The sequence below is a fragment of the Archocentrus centrarchus genome, chromosome 3 (genome assembly GCF_007364275.1).
Source record: "Archocentrus centrarchus isolate MPI-CPG fArcCen1 chromosome 3, fArcCen1, whole genome shotgun sequence".
NCBI lineage: Eukaryota > Metazoa > Chordata > Actinopteri > Cichliformes > Cichlidae > Archocentrus > Archocentrus centrarchus.
In genome coordinates, this window is record NC_044348.1 from 15,451,229 (window position 1) to 15,466,060 (window position 14,832).

The 14,832-nt window shown below is 39.9% G+C and overlaps 1 protein-coding gene and 1 non-coding gene across 3 annotated transcripts in view; both read right to left on the reverse strand.

Moving 5' to 3' along the window:
* Positions 1-1,480: 1,480 nt before the first annotated feature.
* dennd2b (DENN domain containing 2B) overlaps positions 1,481-14,832 on the reverse strand; it is a 60,396-nt gene continuing 47,044 nt past the window's right edge. For both annotated transcript variants that reach the window (XM_030718234.1, XM_030718225.1), the window contains exons 15-20: positions 6,019-6,196; positions 4,882-4,923; positions 3,899-4,010; positions 2,689-2,928; positions 2,332-2,418; positions 1,481-1,948 (exon numbers count right to left, since the gene is read on the reverse strand). In XM_030718234.1, coding sequence (XP_030574094.1) covers positions 1,914-1,948; positions 2,332-2,418; positions 2,689-2,928; positions 3,899-4,010; positions 4,882-4,923; positions 6,019-6,196 — 694 coding nt within the window. In that variant the 3' untranslated portion in view covers positions 1,481-1,913. The remainder of the gene's footprint in view (positions 1,949-2,331; positions 2,419-2,688; positions 2,929-3,898; positions 4,011-4,881; positions 4,924-6,018; positions 6,197-14,832) is intronic.
* On the reverse strand, positions 3,507-3,578 carry trnae-uuc (transfer RNA glutamic acid (anticodon UUC)). Its single transcript has one exon. It is a non-coding gene; the product is annotated as a tRNA-Glu (tRNA).

The following is a 14,832-nucleotide window of genomic DNA, read 5'->3' on the forward strand; positions in this document are numbered from 1 at the left end:
TAAAAATGTTGTTAAAAAGTCAGTCCAGGGAAATTATCATTCAAAATTGCCATCAAAATATTTTCTTAGGCGCTTTGAAGTAGTAGAAGGTCCATTCTCTTCCACTTATCGTGTTCAGGGTTGCAGGGAGCTGGAGCCTGTCCCAGCTGTCATAGGGCGAGAGGCAGGTTACACCCTGTACAGGTCGCCAGCCTGTTGCAGGGCTAACACAGAGAGACAGACAACCATACACACTCATACCTATGGACAATTTAGATGCCTTTGGACTGAAGGAGGAAACCGGAGTACCCGGAGAAAATCCACACAAACTCCACAGAGAAACACCGGGCCAAGGTGGAGTGAAACCCAGACCTTCTAGCTGTGAGGCAACAGTGCTAACCACCATGCTGCCAGAAGTCGAAGGTAAATATTCCAATTTAAGGCCCTCACTTTAAGCACTCATCCCTTCCTGTTCTTAAATTATTGATGTAATAATGTGCAATACCAATTTTAATGCAGCCAGCTGGCCAGTATACCACATTTGCCCTATTCCTGTGTAGCAGCACATATATTTGGTGAGCACCAGCCAAAGTACAGCTGTAATTTCAGCTGCATGGCAGTGGTGTAGGAGTTTACATTTATTTCATTTTTAAATGAGATACTTTTTTGAGTATATCCTCTTTATGTGCTAAATTTTAGAGGGAATTATTGCACTTTATACTCCAGGGCAGATTTAGCTCCTAAGCATATTTTAGATTAAGATTTGAAAGAAAAACATAGATTTAAAAATACAATTTGCTAGCTCAAATAAGCATCTGAAAGCAGAAATATACTCTAATTTTAATTATAGTGTGATCTCAGAATGTCCTCTCAAGGAAAGATGCTGAATCTTTCTGTCACAGCCGGCTGTGGGTGTGGATCTTTATCCTAAACTCTGCAGGATTACTTCACATCAAATGCCACTCTTAACGGCAATAAAGGACACAGGCAGGGGAAAAGTAACATGGCACCTGGAATCAACAGTGAGCCACTCAGTTAGGAGGGCTAATAACAGCATGGCAGCGACAGCCATCGGAGTGATGTGCACAGACGTAATTAGGTTACCAGCAGCATGTGGTAGCTAGTGTTAGACTGCTGCGCCTTTTGGGATCTTACCAACCTAATGCATAGCTTTGGGAGCGGCTGTCATTGAGATGTCAGTGGTAAAAGGAGGTGAGTTTTTATCATCAAGCAAAATGTGAAAAACATGTCTATGTCTGAATGGGATATCTATACTGCTTTGGGCCTTGTTTTGACAATAAAATGAGTAAAGGCTGTGGAGTACATCTGTACTGCTATTGATAAGGACCTGCTTTGGCTGATTTGACTGGAGGAAGTGAGGGGAAAAAAACATATTTATGATGGCAGATGCTTCAAAAAAAAAAAAAATATTTAGACTTAACCAAAATTAGTGAGCATGGATGCTGTTAATTAATTCAATACTTGCACTCAAGCACTGGAACCATTTTAATGACCACTTTTAATAAAAGCTTGTAAAAATCTCCAGGAAGAGTTCAAACCATTTTCTTCATTGTATTGCATGTACAGTTTTTGAACAGGCTTTACCTTAAACAGAGAAAAACACTGTCGTAAAATAATGCAAAAGGAACACATATCTGTACAGCTACGCTCACCTACGACCCATTTCAAGTCACATACACTCAACACACCCCAATAACGCTCTTCACAAGCACGACTGGACATCAGTGGTTACTCTATGACTCACTTGCTGTGTACCGCCCTGCTACTGCTATCGCATAAGGTACTATAAACACACAATGAAGAGTATCACAGCTTACAGTGAAATAATATGTACATGCTTTTATAAAATAAAAAAGGGAGAGAGAGAGAGAGAGTCATCTTGATGCCGAGGCTTGAGACATCAGGTCTCCTCCTCAGTTCTTTTTCTGGAGAAACTTCATTTTACTTCCTGGAAACAGACAAAATAAAACTATTAAACTGTGTAAAATGATAGCAGGAAATTTGGTCTAAAATCTGAATACTGGTAACATGCATGGTTTCCTGATAAATTCCTTAAAGAGCACCTTAAGACATATTTAAACATGTTTTTCCTTTGGACAGGTTATTAGTGAATATTATGTGGATTTTATTATATAATGTGAAACCTATCACAGCTAACTGATATCATGTAAGATGCTTACAATAAAAATAAAACGAGGGTGAAAGTGTAGCAGCAATTTAGTAAAAGTTGATGTATAGCTTTCTCCCTGGCACAATAACATTAGCATATACAGAATAAATATTTTATATTTCTGGTTATAACTTTCCAACTCCTCAAATATCAGAACTCACCAAGGCCTCTAAGGAACTTGTTGACTCCACTCTGCTCTGTGTCTGGCAGCTCCTCCAAATATTGATCTACCCGCTGCTCAAACAGACCTGTCAACACAACGGCAGAGATTTAAAAAAAAAAAAAAAAAAAAAAAAAAAATAACATCAGCATCAATACTCCAGGGACCTGCTGTGATGTAGTGAGAAACTACACTGATGAAAACTTTCAGCCACTAGAGGTCAGTGCGAGTGCAATGCTTTCTTCTGCACAGAGAGCACTAAGAATGCAGGGGTGGAAATCCACAAAGGTAAACAGCCTTTAATGAAAAAAAAAGAGCATTTGTACACCCCGCTGTGACTCAGAGAACAACGGTCTACCTTTAGCTCGTGTCTTTCTCAGCTCCCGATCTTGGATGAACCCCGCAAACATCTGAGACTCCATGAAGACTCCCAGGAAACGACGGATGCTCTTCGATGCCACAGATTTGCGGAAGGCCTCTCTTTGGAAAATGCGCTCCCCGCGCTCATTCTGAGTGATAAACAGGGAGTAATGTCCGATAGTCTCCAGGAAGAAGCGGATGAACGCCTCTGACACCAGGCTGTTCAAGGAGTTATACTCTGCAGGCATAAAAATGAAGACATTAATCACAGCCACATGTGATAAATTTTCCCCACAGCTACTGTTAAACCTTCAAGAACAAGAATTTTGTTGTGTTTGCACAATGACAGTGAGGTTCCTGAATGTAGTCTAAACAGCCTCAGTCATATTAACCACAGAATGAGACATAATAATGGTGCGATTGCTTTGTGTTTACCTTACTTTGATATTATTAAAGTAAGTCAGAGGATGTCAGAAGACACTACAAGTTAATTGTTGTAGTACTTGTAGTTTAATCTTTCCTTTTGCCAAATGCCTTGAATTTTTGGATTAGTGAGGACTGGTTACTGATTGGCACTTGGCAGATGTAACATAACCGCACAGTTAGCTGTTGGTTTTTTTGGAGGGGAATTTTGAAAGCAGAGATAAGAAATCCATCTAAAGTAGGCTTTTAAAAAAAAACAAACAAATGATTTCACCTGATAAATGCCTCTTGGACGCCAGTTTTCTCTTTATTTTTGTTCCGTAAAGCATATTGTGACAGTACTTCACAGATAAACCATGTATGACTCCCCTGGGTACCTTGACAAAAGCCTCGTTCCCACACCGGGAGTCGAACCCGGGCCACCTGGGTGAAAACCAGGAATCCTGACCACTAGACCATATGGGACTCACTTACAAGGACATTTACCTACAGATACAACATATTTTCCTCAATGGTTTACCACCAAATGACTCTAAACATTAAAAATAACTGCATTTATGCAACAGTCAGCTCGAAATGCACACTATCGCCACCAGAAAAAGCATTAGCTCATCTCTAAGATGAGTCTTTACGACTCACTGTCAGCAGAACTCAGCCAACTCATTTCCCAGAGAGTTTCACAGACACGCAGACCGAGCGTGTTCCACTGCACACGCTGTCGCTCCAATTAACAAGGAGAACATCTGCCCTGTTACCGAGGAGACGTTCAGTCACTTATTATTCACCTTCGTCTGACTCGCTGTCAGAGTCCTGATTGATGATGTCATTCCTCTGCTCCAGCGCTTGCTCAAGAGCTGCTTGAAGTTTCCGTGGCAAGAGCGATGCCTCGTCATCCATCTACAAAGAGTTGAAAACGCTGCAGTTACTAAAGATAAACAATAACACGGAGAGGATGTTCCACGACCTTTTAAAAGCAAGTCTGTCTAATTTTTAGAAGACATAACGCAATCTTTTATTTTTCTGCTTACACGTGGATGCTCGTGTTAGTTAGCTGCTGCTGTGTAATACACGTTATTGAGACATTTAGCTGTGACAGCTGTTACACCACAATTACATGTTGCCACAGAAAACCAAGATACCTTGGCATGGTCTCCGCGCTTCCTCTTAGTTTTTTCTATTTTCTTGTCTTTCTCAGTATTTTACTGTTTTCCAGCTTTCTGCATTCCTGCCTGTGTCTTCCTGTTTGCCTATGAAGGTGCGTTCTTTGTCTCACTTTCTGTCACTTCCTGTGTTATTTTGTAGTTTGTTTGTTTCCTTTTTTGGAGCTTGCTATATTTTTTTACTTCCTGCCTTTGTTCTTTTCCCACACTCTTTATTGTCTAATTATTACCCTTTTTTCCCTGAGCCACATTTACTCTGTGTGCTTTGTTACTTCAGCCAGTCATTATCTTCCTGTCCTGTGTCTTTCCTTGGGCCTTAAGTTTGGCATTTCTTACTCACCTTTTTAACTTTTATTATATTAACTTTGTTCAAATTTTCTGCCATCTTCCAGCAGTAAATCAAGATTAAAGCTCCTTTTATTTATTTCTATTTTGTGCCAGAAATAAGGAATGCTCAGTAATGTCTCTAAGCAAGTGACTGCAGAACATGTGGGACATTGAAGGAAATTATCTTTAAATTGCCACTTGGGGGCACAGTTCATGCAAAGTTAGTTTCTTTCAAATGTCAGGTTTTGTTTTGTTTTTGTTTTTTGAATACATAGACCAACCTGTCTGATGAAGCGGTCAGTTCCCAGGTCAACCATTAAAGCCTAAAAAGAGAAGAGGAGGGTATCATTAGCATTTGATAAGTGTACATGAGAACCCCTTGGTGAACTATATTACTCATCTTTCAAGCCCAGTCTCCATAAAATGGTCTGTATCAGTCAAACACGCTGCAGCCAAATATTAAATATAAACATACTTTTGACAAATGTTATAATGCATGAGTCAGAAACTGGAAGAGTGAGAGAAACAGGTTTCTGGCACTGCTGACAGCTTGTTAGTAGGTCAGTGTTAACTGATTAACATGTTCACCTCTCAGTTTGATAAATTAATGGAGCCAATGCTGGGAAAAAGCAAAGCTTTAATGATTTCCATGCGCAAACTAATGCTTTTGTAATTAATTATCCGTGCTGCCATTTCATTTCACACGGCTTCTACTGCCAAAATATTTATTTTGAAAGACAAACAGAATCAGATGGAGGCCACAGATTGCAGCCACCGATCATCCACATTTTGCCATGTGTGATGCAGATCAATATAGCAAAGTATCGCCACACTTTACTTCACCAAGATTCTGCTTTGTAGTAAGGCTGCATCCATAACCTGTAATCATTTTTATTTACCAACTAATCTACCAGTTGGGGTGCCCCCCTATCTCACCTGGTAGAGCACGAACCCCTTATGTGTTAGCAAAGTGTCCAAAACCGAAAGATATTAATTTTATAATCATAAAAGTCAATAAAGTATTCATTGTGTGCCTGCTTCTCCAGGCACACAAAATGATTGTTTAATAAGCTCAGAGACCTCAGTTTTGAAGCCTTTTCTTCATTTGGAAGTTACCTGGCTGGTTCCCTAGTGCAATAAAAACAGAGGCACAAGAAGCTAAAGAGAAACAGCCACAGTTGCCAGTTTATAATGGAATCAGTGTGGATCTGTACTGGCTGTAATTTATCAGCCACAACCTTAATATAAGAAAATGATGAGAACAAGAAGACAGAAACAGAACAAGCAGGAACATCTAGGTGTCCCTGACTGAAGAGTGCAATAGACGTCAACCTGAAAATAAAAAAAAAAAAACTCCAGGCCTGAATAATAAACTCCACTCGGGGCAGTCAGAGAGCACGAGGGGACGCTGTACTCACCTCTTCCACAGGCAGCTCTTTAAGTTTAGGCAGCGAGCTGGATAGCAGCCCCACCAGGAAGGGAGTGGGACAGCAGACAATATCCAACATGGACCCTGGCAGCACCGGGATGAAGGTGTGTTGCCAGGAGAAGGGATAGAGGAGCGCCACCACAGCGTGCATGCAGCTAGACAGAGTACTGATGATGGGAGACAAAGAGGAAGACAAACACATCAATCATGTTCAACCAGATTAATTCAAACAAGGTTGAAACAGGGCAAACAGGGCAATTTTTTCCAAAACTGAAAGAGAAGAGGTGGGTTGAGCATTTACTCAGAAAGCACCACCTGCTGCGGTCATGCTAAGTTAAACGTTATATTCTTCTTTAAAATGTAATGTTTGGAAAATCATTACTTTTAAATCACTAACTGGGCCAGACACCGAACTACTGGAGCACGACCGATGTATTTCCATCACTGCATGCTTTCTCCAAGCTAAATGACTCTTTGATCCTCTTTTCCCTGAAACTGCTACTTTTATATGAGGCATAACAGTACAGCTAAGTATTTTGACTCTTTGTTCTTCCTGCAGCTCATCTGAGGTGCAGCCAGATCCAACAGACTGTTCTTGAGCTTCTGGAAAAATTAATGCCTTAATTTATTGCACTTCCACTTCTCGCGCCCACAGTTAACACCATTTACTATAGACCACAATGAGGAAAAGTAAGCCCAATAAACTGCATTATTTTGAGATTACTCCACTATGTCTGCAGGGGTGGCGTGACTCTGACATGTTGCTATGGTTAAAGCTGGAGGCTTGTTGACACAATAACAAAAAGCAGCGATTCGGTTTAACTTCGACAGCTGTGGTATAACATGAAGCTCACAAATAGCAGCTCGTCTTTCTCACGATCCATCGCTTGTTGACAGTGGCTGACCCCCTCCCAACTCCCCTCAGTCTTCTACATACTGTCCAGTCCATGTACACAAAGAGAGTGAAAATAAACTGTGGGTCCAGTCTCTCTCTCTCTCTCTCACACACACACACACACACACACACACACACCCAAAAAAACCCACTAAATCAGTAGATCAAGACCGAGACCAGGGATCAAACATGGTATGTGACGCACGTTATCTGAGATATATACACTTCTAATAAGGAATGTTTTCCATGGCCACTGTCATCAACAGCAGTACAGCAAACAGAAGTTACTCCCTTCTATGTGACCTATTTCTGTTTCAGCCCAGAGAAACTTTACAGAGCAACATACAGAGAAAACTGACAAACTCCCACAGCTTTTTCCACAATATTCATTCCAGCTACAAGTTTGCCAGAGTTCTTTTTTTTTTTTTTTATCTTAACTTCCCATGAGTCAAATTGACAAGATTAAAATGGTTTCTAGACAGGGTAAAATAAAATTACAACAGTGAAACCCAAAGGCTACAATAACCACAGCATTCACTCTTTTTTACATTTCACTCACAAGATGAAGCACTTGCAGCTTTACTTTGGCCAGTCTGATTTCCATTTGCTTGAGGAGGGCTTGATAATTCCTAACAGATCCCGTCTCCTGGATTTGACGAGTTCCAACAGGGAGTGATGGGGCACAGATCTCTGAAAACCTTCGCCACAGGCTACACACCGCCCCACACACCACTGATACCAGAAAGGATCAATTACACTCACTCCCCGACCGCATACCCATGGGAGAAAATGAACTTGCAATGAAAACACTCTGCACTACCAGAGGTTGCCACTCAACTTTGGAAAGCCAGAGGGACATTCCCGTTTGATCTAGACCGAAGCTTCAGATATACACAGGTCATAAAAATAAGGAGAAAAGGCTTTTTGGCCTCTGCATCTACTGATTAGTAAAGAATAGTGAAAAAAAAAACAAAAAAACAAAAATAAAGCAGTTTGAGTTAAAGAGCTTTGATTGACAACATTTTTTCTCAACCTGAAGATGGTTTATTTTTTAGGTTTGCATAGATAAGTACAGAAACTGGATTTTGGCCACTCAAAAGTGGTGGTATCAAATAGGATTGTAGGCCATTATATTGTTTTTTTGTTTTGTTTGTTACCCATGTGGCTCTAGTGGTGGCAATGTTTATCTCTTAGCCAGTCAAGAGATCAGCATTGCCACATAGTCAGTCAGTGCAACTTTATTCTAAATTTGAAATCTTTTAAAAACAACTGAATGAATTAAAATTCTCTGGTTTGTGACCATTATACCTGCAAAAGTAGCAGCATTTCCAGCTGTCCTTTGTGTTTAGTGCTAATTAGAACTGAAGTAACCTTCTGGACTGACAATTCAATGCAGAGATGGCAAAGACTGCAGTTCCTAGAGTGGCCACTTGAGACAAGTCGTTACAGACACGCAGGTTAAAATGCCTAAAAGAAGCATGTTTATAGCATTGTACAAAAAAATGTTTTTTGTCTCCATGTTTAGTTTTCCCCTTTATAACAACTGTACTCCATTTAGATTTTGTTAAAGAGTGTAGCTGATTTGATTAAGGCAGCTATAGCCCTAGTGCTCTACAAGGATTCACTCATAAATTCAAGTCACTGAACTGGATTTATTTTCAGTGTTTGTGTTGTTGGTGCCTATTAGAGCATTTTTAATAAAATGATATTGTGGCCAACACTGCTGTGTGGCCCAGACAAAATGTCTTGAATGGTCTGGACCATACAGGCCGTTCTATGTGGTCCAGACCATCAGTTTTGTGGAGTAAAATCCTAGCATTTTATTTACGTGTTAGCACCAACTAGCAAGTATCCGTGTATTAGCACTGCACCTGTACAGTTTATAGATGCAGCTTTCTAAGGTTTCAGACAGTGAGCAGTCGTTGGAGGCTGCTGGCTGATGCTGGGTGAAACTGAGGGTGCTGCACATGAAACCTCCTTGTGTTTGCTTTGGTTGCAAACAAACTGCTGCGGCCGCCCACAGTTTAAGGTGAGACTTGAAAAAGTCCAACACATACCGGAACTAGAGAACATTCACTTTCACGGTAGAGGTTTTGCCTTACTGCTGCAACCAGCACATTTCTAAGGGCACAACTTTTACTTTGAAGGCAGTCTCAGTTTGTGATTTGCACGGCACTTTTCAGTTTCACTAATGCTCGGCAAGTAGTTTCCTAGCATTTGCATACGGAGAGCCATTTCATTCAAAATTGAATAAATAAATAAATACTGCTATTGATAAATTGTGAATAAATATTCCATGAAATAAATAAATATCCCTGCTTTTAGTTCATGTTCTTATATTGAAATGAGAGGGCGGAGTTTTATCTGTGGGGCAGTGCTAGTCAGAGGTCAGCGACCCAGAGGAGTAAAACAGGAACTAGCTTGCAAAATATCGAACAGGAGAAGAAGCAAGAGAAGAACAAAAGAATTGATGCCAATTTTTTGGCTGCCTTTTGCAGAATGCTTCTGATCTTTCTAAATTTATTCAACTGATTTACAATGTCTGAAAACAGAAGCATCTCAGACTTATTGAGAGAAGCTGCTAACCGTCTTGATGGAATGGTAGCGCGGCAGACACCTGGTCCAAGTCCGCCAATCCTGACCAGCGCTGCCCCACAGATAAAACTCCGCCCCCTCATTTGAATATAAGAACATGAAATAAAAAGAGCTTCAAATGAAAAACGGGGTTAAAAAAATAAAAGTCACTGAAATACTTAAGTAGCTTTACAAAATAAAAGTGTCACAAAATAAAACTCCATTATGAAAGAAAGAAAGAAAGAAAGAAAGAAAGAAAGAAAGAAAGAAAGAAAGAAAGAAAGAAAGAAAGAAAGAAAGAGAAAACAAAATAAAATAAAATAAGAAAAATTTCTTTTAAAAATATTTTGTTTTATTTCATGGGGATATTTATTTATTTCATGGAACATTTATAAATAATTTATCAATCGCATTATTTATTTATTTATTCATTCATTTAATTTTGCATATTTGCAGACATCTTCCAGCATCTCCCATGCAAAGTGCAAGCAACAGTTTCTAGCAACCAAAGCAATTTCAAGGAGGGTTTCAGTGCAGCATTGTATACCTCTTTGTGACTGCCAGCAACCTCCAGAAACCAACCAGGTGTGGAATACACACTTTTACCTAGCAAACAGCAGTTGCCAGGGGTCACTGTCTAATCTGTATGCCTGCATAAATGGGGCTTTAGCAATAACCATGCTTGCTAGCATTTGCTGCTAACTTCCACCCCTGTGGGTTACATATAAATATGGTGACTTCTTGCTCCAAAAAACAACCAAGCAGAAGCCTAAATGTTGACGTTGAAGCTTCAAAATGCAGAGTCCATAAACAGTAGGTGACAGTAGCCACATCCATCTTTTATATGCAGTCTATGCACAAACTAAGAAGGCAAACATTAGCTATTAAGCTTTGTTCCTGAGAGGTTTTAGCTTTAATGTATAGGCTGGCTGGTGTAACTGTACACTTGCTTGATATGCATTTCCCAAATGAAGATACAAGAGGGCAACAAAATCCATTTTCACAATTCAGTTACACCCAAAGCAGCAAGTTATGTGGCATTAAACTCACTGACTCAAACATACTTAAACGTACATACGTTTCAATGCATTAATACCATTCTACTTATAAACACTACATCAAAGAAATCAATCTGACTCATTTTAATTTGATTAAATACTTTTGTATTTCCATTTAGTTCAAGGAAAAAAAAAAAAGATCCTGAGAGTTCAACAGAGGTGACGTCTGTTCAGAGCTGTTTTGTGTTGAGGTTTGGAAGCTAATCCTCACATATTAGCTCTCATGGGTCTGCTGGGCCTGGTTTAATGTGTGTGATGTTGAACTGGCAGATACTCCAGGAAACATGGGATCGGGAGGCTTAGTCAGTGAAGCTCAGAAGAGGAGGAGGATAAATTTCAGTATTCAAGAAAAAAGGGAGGGAAGGCTGCATCATCACATGCTTTGCAGCTCTGCGTTGTGTCGACCAGTCTTAGGGTGGTTAGACTGGCAAGACTGATGACACAGATAGAGGACAGAGAGGGCTAGAGCAGAGTGAACCACAGCTGTCACATGCCAGCCACAAAACCATTACTCAGTGTTACACTTCCTTCAAAGCTCCTAATAACACCTAGAAGTCATATAAAGTGGCAGCAGAATACATACAGAACTACAGAACCAGGGAAAGCGCCATACGGTGTATTTTTATCCTTCAGCAGAATGTTCTCTGTGTGCTCCCTTAGCCCCAAATGCTTTTCCCTCACTTCCTGTCTATAAGGATCTCCAGCCACTGGGTCTCAGTCAAGCAGCAGAAGCCATTTTACAATGAGAAATGGCCTCCTGATGGAAAACTCTATACATGTTCTTATTAAAACCGCAATAACGTCTGAGTTTAATCAAGGCTGTCTGGAGAGCAAATTAATGTGCGCAGGTGTCTACGGGTACGTGTGACCGTCTACATATGCTCACTGATGCAAAAATCAGCTGGTCAGACTGGTAATACCCCCACATCCTTCTCGACTGAAGCATTTCACATATTTACAGCGTGTCGATGAGCTGAATACCACATGGGAAAGTGGATGAGTTGTTAAAAGTGGTTTTGGCTTTGTACCAGCTCTGCAGAACATGCCGTAGAAAGTGTTTGAGAGTAATGGTGGACTCAATGAAACGAATATGCTGCAATGCCTGCTGATTTGAAAATGCCTACAGCAACAGCAATAATTCTACCTGTCTGAGCGTTACAGTCACCACATTGATCATAATATCACGGCAGCTGCAAAGCATGTTGGCGAGCAACACAGCTGCGGCTCACTTTCAGACAATTTACTGCAAAACCAAAACAGGACACCACATACGTGCTTTTTGTACTGTTTAATCATGTAGTTTTACTATAAGGGGACACAGGAGCGGGTCTACGCAGAAACACAAACATGCCTGCTGCACCGCAGAAAAGTGAGCTTGATTAATTCACCATGGCTGTGAGAAAAGCTTTCAGCTATTGTTTTGTTTCCCTTCACAGTCCCCTCCTCTTTTCACGCTTTCCTCCAAAACCCAGACTTCTCATATTTCATTAAATTCTTTTCTCTTCTCCTTTGCCTACTCAGTTACTCTACTCAGCCCCATCTGTAACAGGGCGTCTGGGCAGCCGTACACCGAAAGCGATAAATCAAATTAAAATAATGCAAGGAAGATTTGCAATTTGCTCTCGTGTTTATTATCGGTGCATGGAGAGAGATTTGTGTCCTATGTATCTAAAAACTGTCCATTAAAGATTGCAGGTTTAACATTAATTTTTCTTTTGCACAAATGTGTATTGTTAGTTACTTGAATTAAATATATTGGATTTATGCACAGATAGACATAAGAATGATATGTCAGATCTAATGTGCATAAACACCTTTACAGTGGGAGTATTTCTCTGCTATGCTAAGCAATAAATCCAGACACACAATTTGCAAACCATTCTCAGCTGTAGCCTGAAGACTCACAGTGACTGTTTACATAAGCCTGCAGCACTGACAAAATTCATTCAGCATCTCCAGGTCACTTGAGTAAAGCAATTACAGAGCAGCAAAGCTGATGATGAGTGTATCTGATTAGACATCCAGCTAGTTATTACAGGCATCAGAGGGTGAATGGCCACTTAAAAGAAATCGTCTGTGCAGACTTTTGTGTAGAAGCAGCAAAATTTCCGGGAAAAAACAACAAAGCTCTCGGTGTAATATTACAAGACTTGAGTGAACGCAGCTATTGCCTGAAATGGCTTTTCCTCTCGGTTCCTTCATGTGTTGGGTATACATTTTCGGGGAAAGAAACATGCATCATGCTCTGCTACCGAGGTATTTTGGGAATGGATTATGTACCAGAGCCCCAAAGGGAGTAGCTCCTTTATCATAGGAGTCATTAAAGCTGCAGCGAGGCCATGTCACTATTTTCAAATGGAACCAAAACACGGGAATGATGCATACATACATGCATGGCCTTTTAAATCCATATACATGAAAGATGCACACATGGTTTGAGCAGGTCATACATTAAGAGGCATCAGTGGAGAATACAGGCTTACACTTCGTATGTTATTTTCTTTCACTGTAGTTATTTCAGTTTTTTGAATCTTGATTTTCAGTTTTACGTCTCCTTCCTTTACTGGAGGCATTTCAACTGGTGTTCTGCTTTTCAGTGATTTAACTTTGTGACTAAATCTGAAGCAGGTATTACATTTCTGACTTTATAATAAGTACAGTGCAGTGAAAAAGTATTTACCCCGTTCCCATTTACCCCATTTTTTTGTTTTTTGCAAATTTGTCATACTTTAAATGACCATTTCATTTATTAAGGGAAAAAAGTTATCCAAACCTACATGGCCCTATGTGAAAAAGTAATCCCCACCCCCACCCCCTTTGTTACATCATGAATTAACTGTGATTAACCATGTTTTTTTTAAAGCTAAATTTCAAAAGCCACACTCAGACCTGATCACTTAAATAGAACCTGTCTGACAAGGTGAAATAGGCTCAAAAAGCAACACATCATGCCACAATCTAAAGAAACAGCTGAGGAACAAAGTCTGACATCTATCAGTCTGGAAAGGGTTACAAAGCCATTTGGTCAGAGCCATTATTCACAAACGGAGAAAACTTGGAACAGTGGTGAAACTTACACTACCAAAATGTAAAGAGCACATCAATGGCTAATCCAGGAGGTCACAAAAGAATCCAATAAGAAAGAGACTGGGCAAAAATGGCATCCATGGGAGAGCTCCAAGGTGAAAACCACTGCTGACCACAAAAGAACACAAAGGCTCATCTCATATTTTCCAAAACACATCTTGATGAACCCCAAGACCTTTGGGGAAAATATTCTGTGGACTGACAAGACAAAAGTTGAACTTTTTGGAAGACTGAAATCTTGTTACAAAAAACTAACAAAGCATTTAATAAAAAGAACATCATATCAACACTCAAACATGGTGGTGGTAGTGTGATGGTCTGAGGCTGCTTTGCTTCTTTAGAACCTGGACTACATGCCATAATTGACAGAACCATGAATTCTGCTCGTAAAATTGCTCGAAAACCCTCCAGTGTGGCTGTATTAAAACAATTCTGCAAAGAAGATGTGAAAGACTCATTGCCAGGTACCGTAAATGCTTGACTGCAGTTCTTGCTGCCAAGGGTGGCCCAACCAGTTATTAGGTTTAGGGAGGAATTGCATTATCACACAAGGCCAGGTAGGTTTGGATAACTTTTTTCCTTAATAAAGGAAGTCATCATTTAAAAACTTCATTATGTATTTTACAAAATGGGTTATCTTTGTCTAATATTAAAATTTGATTCTGATCTGAAACATGTCAGTGTGAGAAATATGCAAATAACTAAGAAATCAGGAAATAGGCAAATATTTTTCCATGGCACTGTGACTTTAAAGGCTAAAGGGGTTGTCATTAGTTTTGCAGGCAGTTTTCTACAATTTGAAAGTCTAAACTGATGATGGTGGTAAATGACAAGAGACACAAAAGTTCAAATCACCCTGAGGGGACAAGAGTAGCTTCATAAAATTTCATGGTAATCCATCTAAAAGTTGTTAAAAATTATAAATGTAAGCTTGAAGGTTTGTAATGTAGGAAAAGTCTCAGGATCGCCAAAGTTATAAGGTTTCATTCTCTGGAAACCATCAGTGTACTATGTTTATCTTTTCTGCTGCACAGATATTACAAAGATCTATCAACAGTGACTGCCGTGCAGAATCGGTGAATGCTTATTTGGTAACATATCACAACAATACTCTATCTCGAGTCACTTCGTGATTCCCACCCAATGGCTCCTTGATGTTATCAGCTCCGCTAATGAGCAGCACAGACAA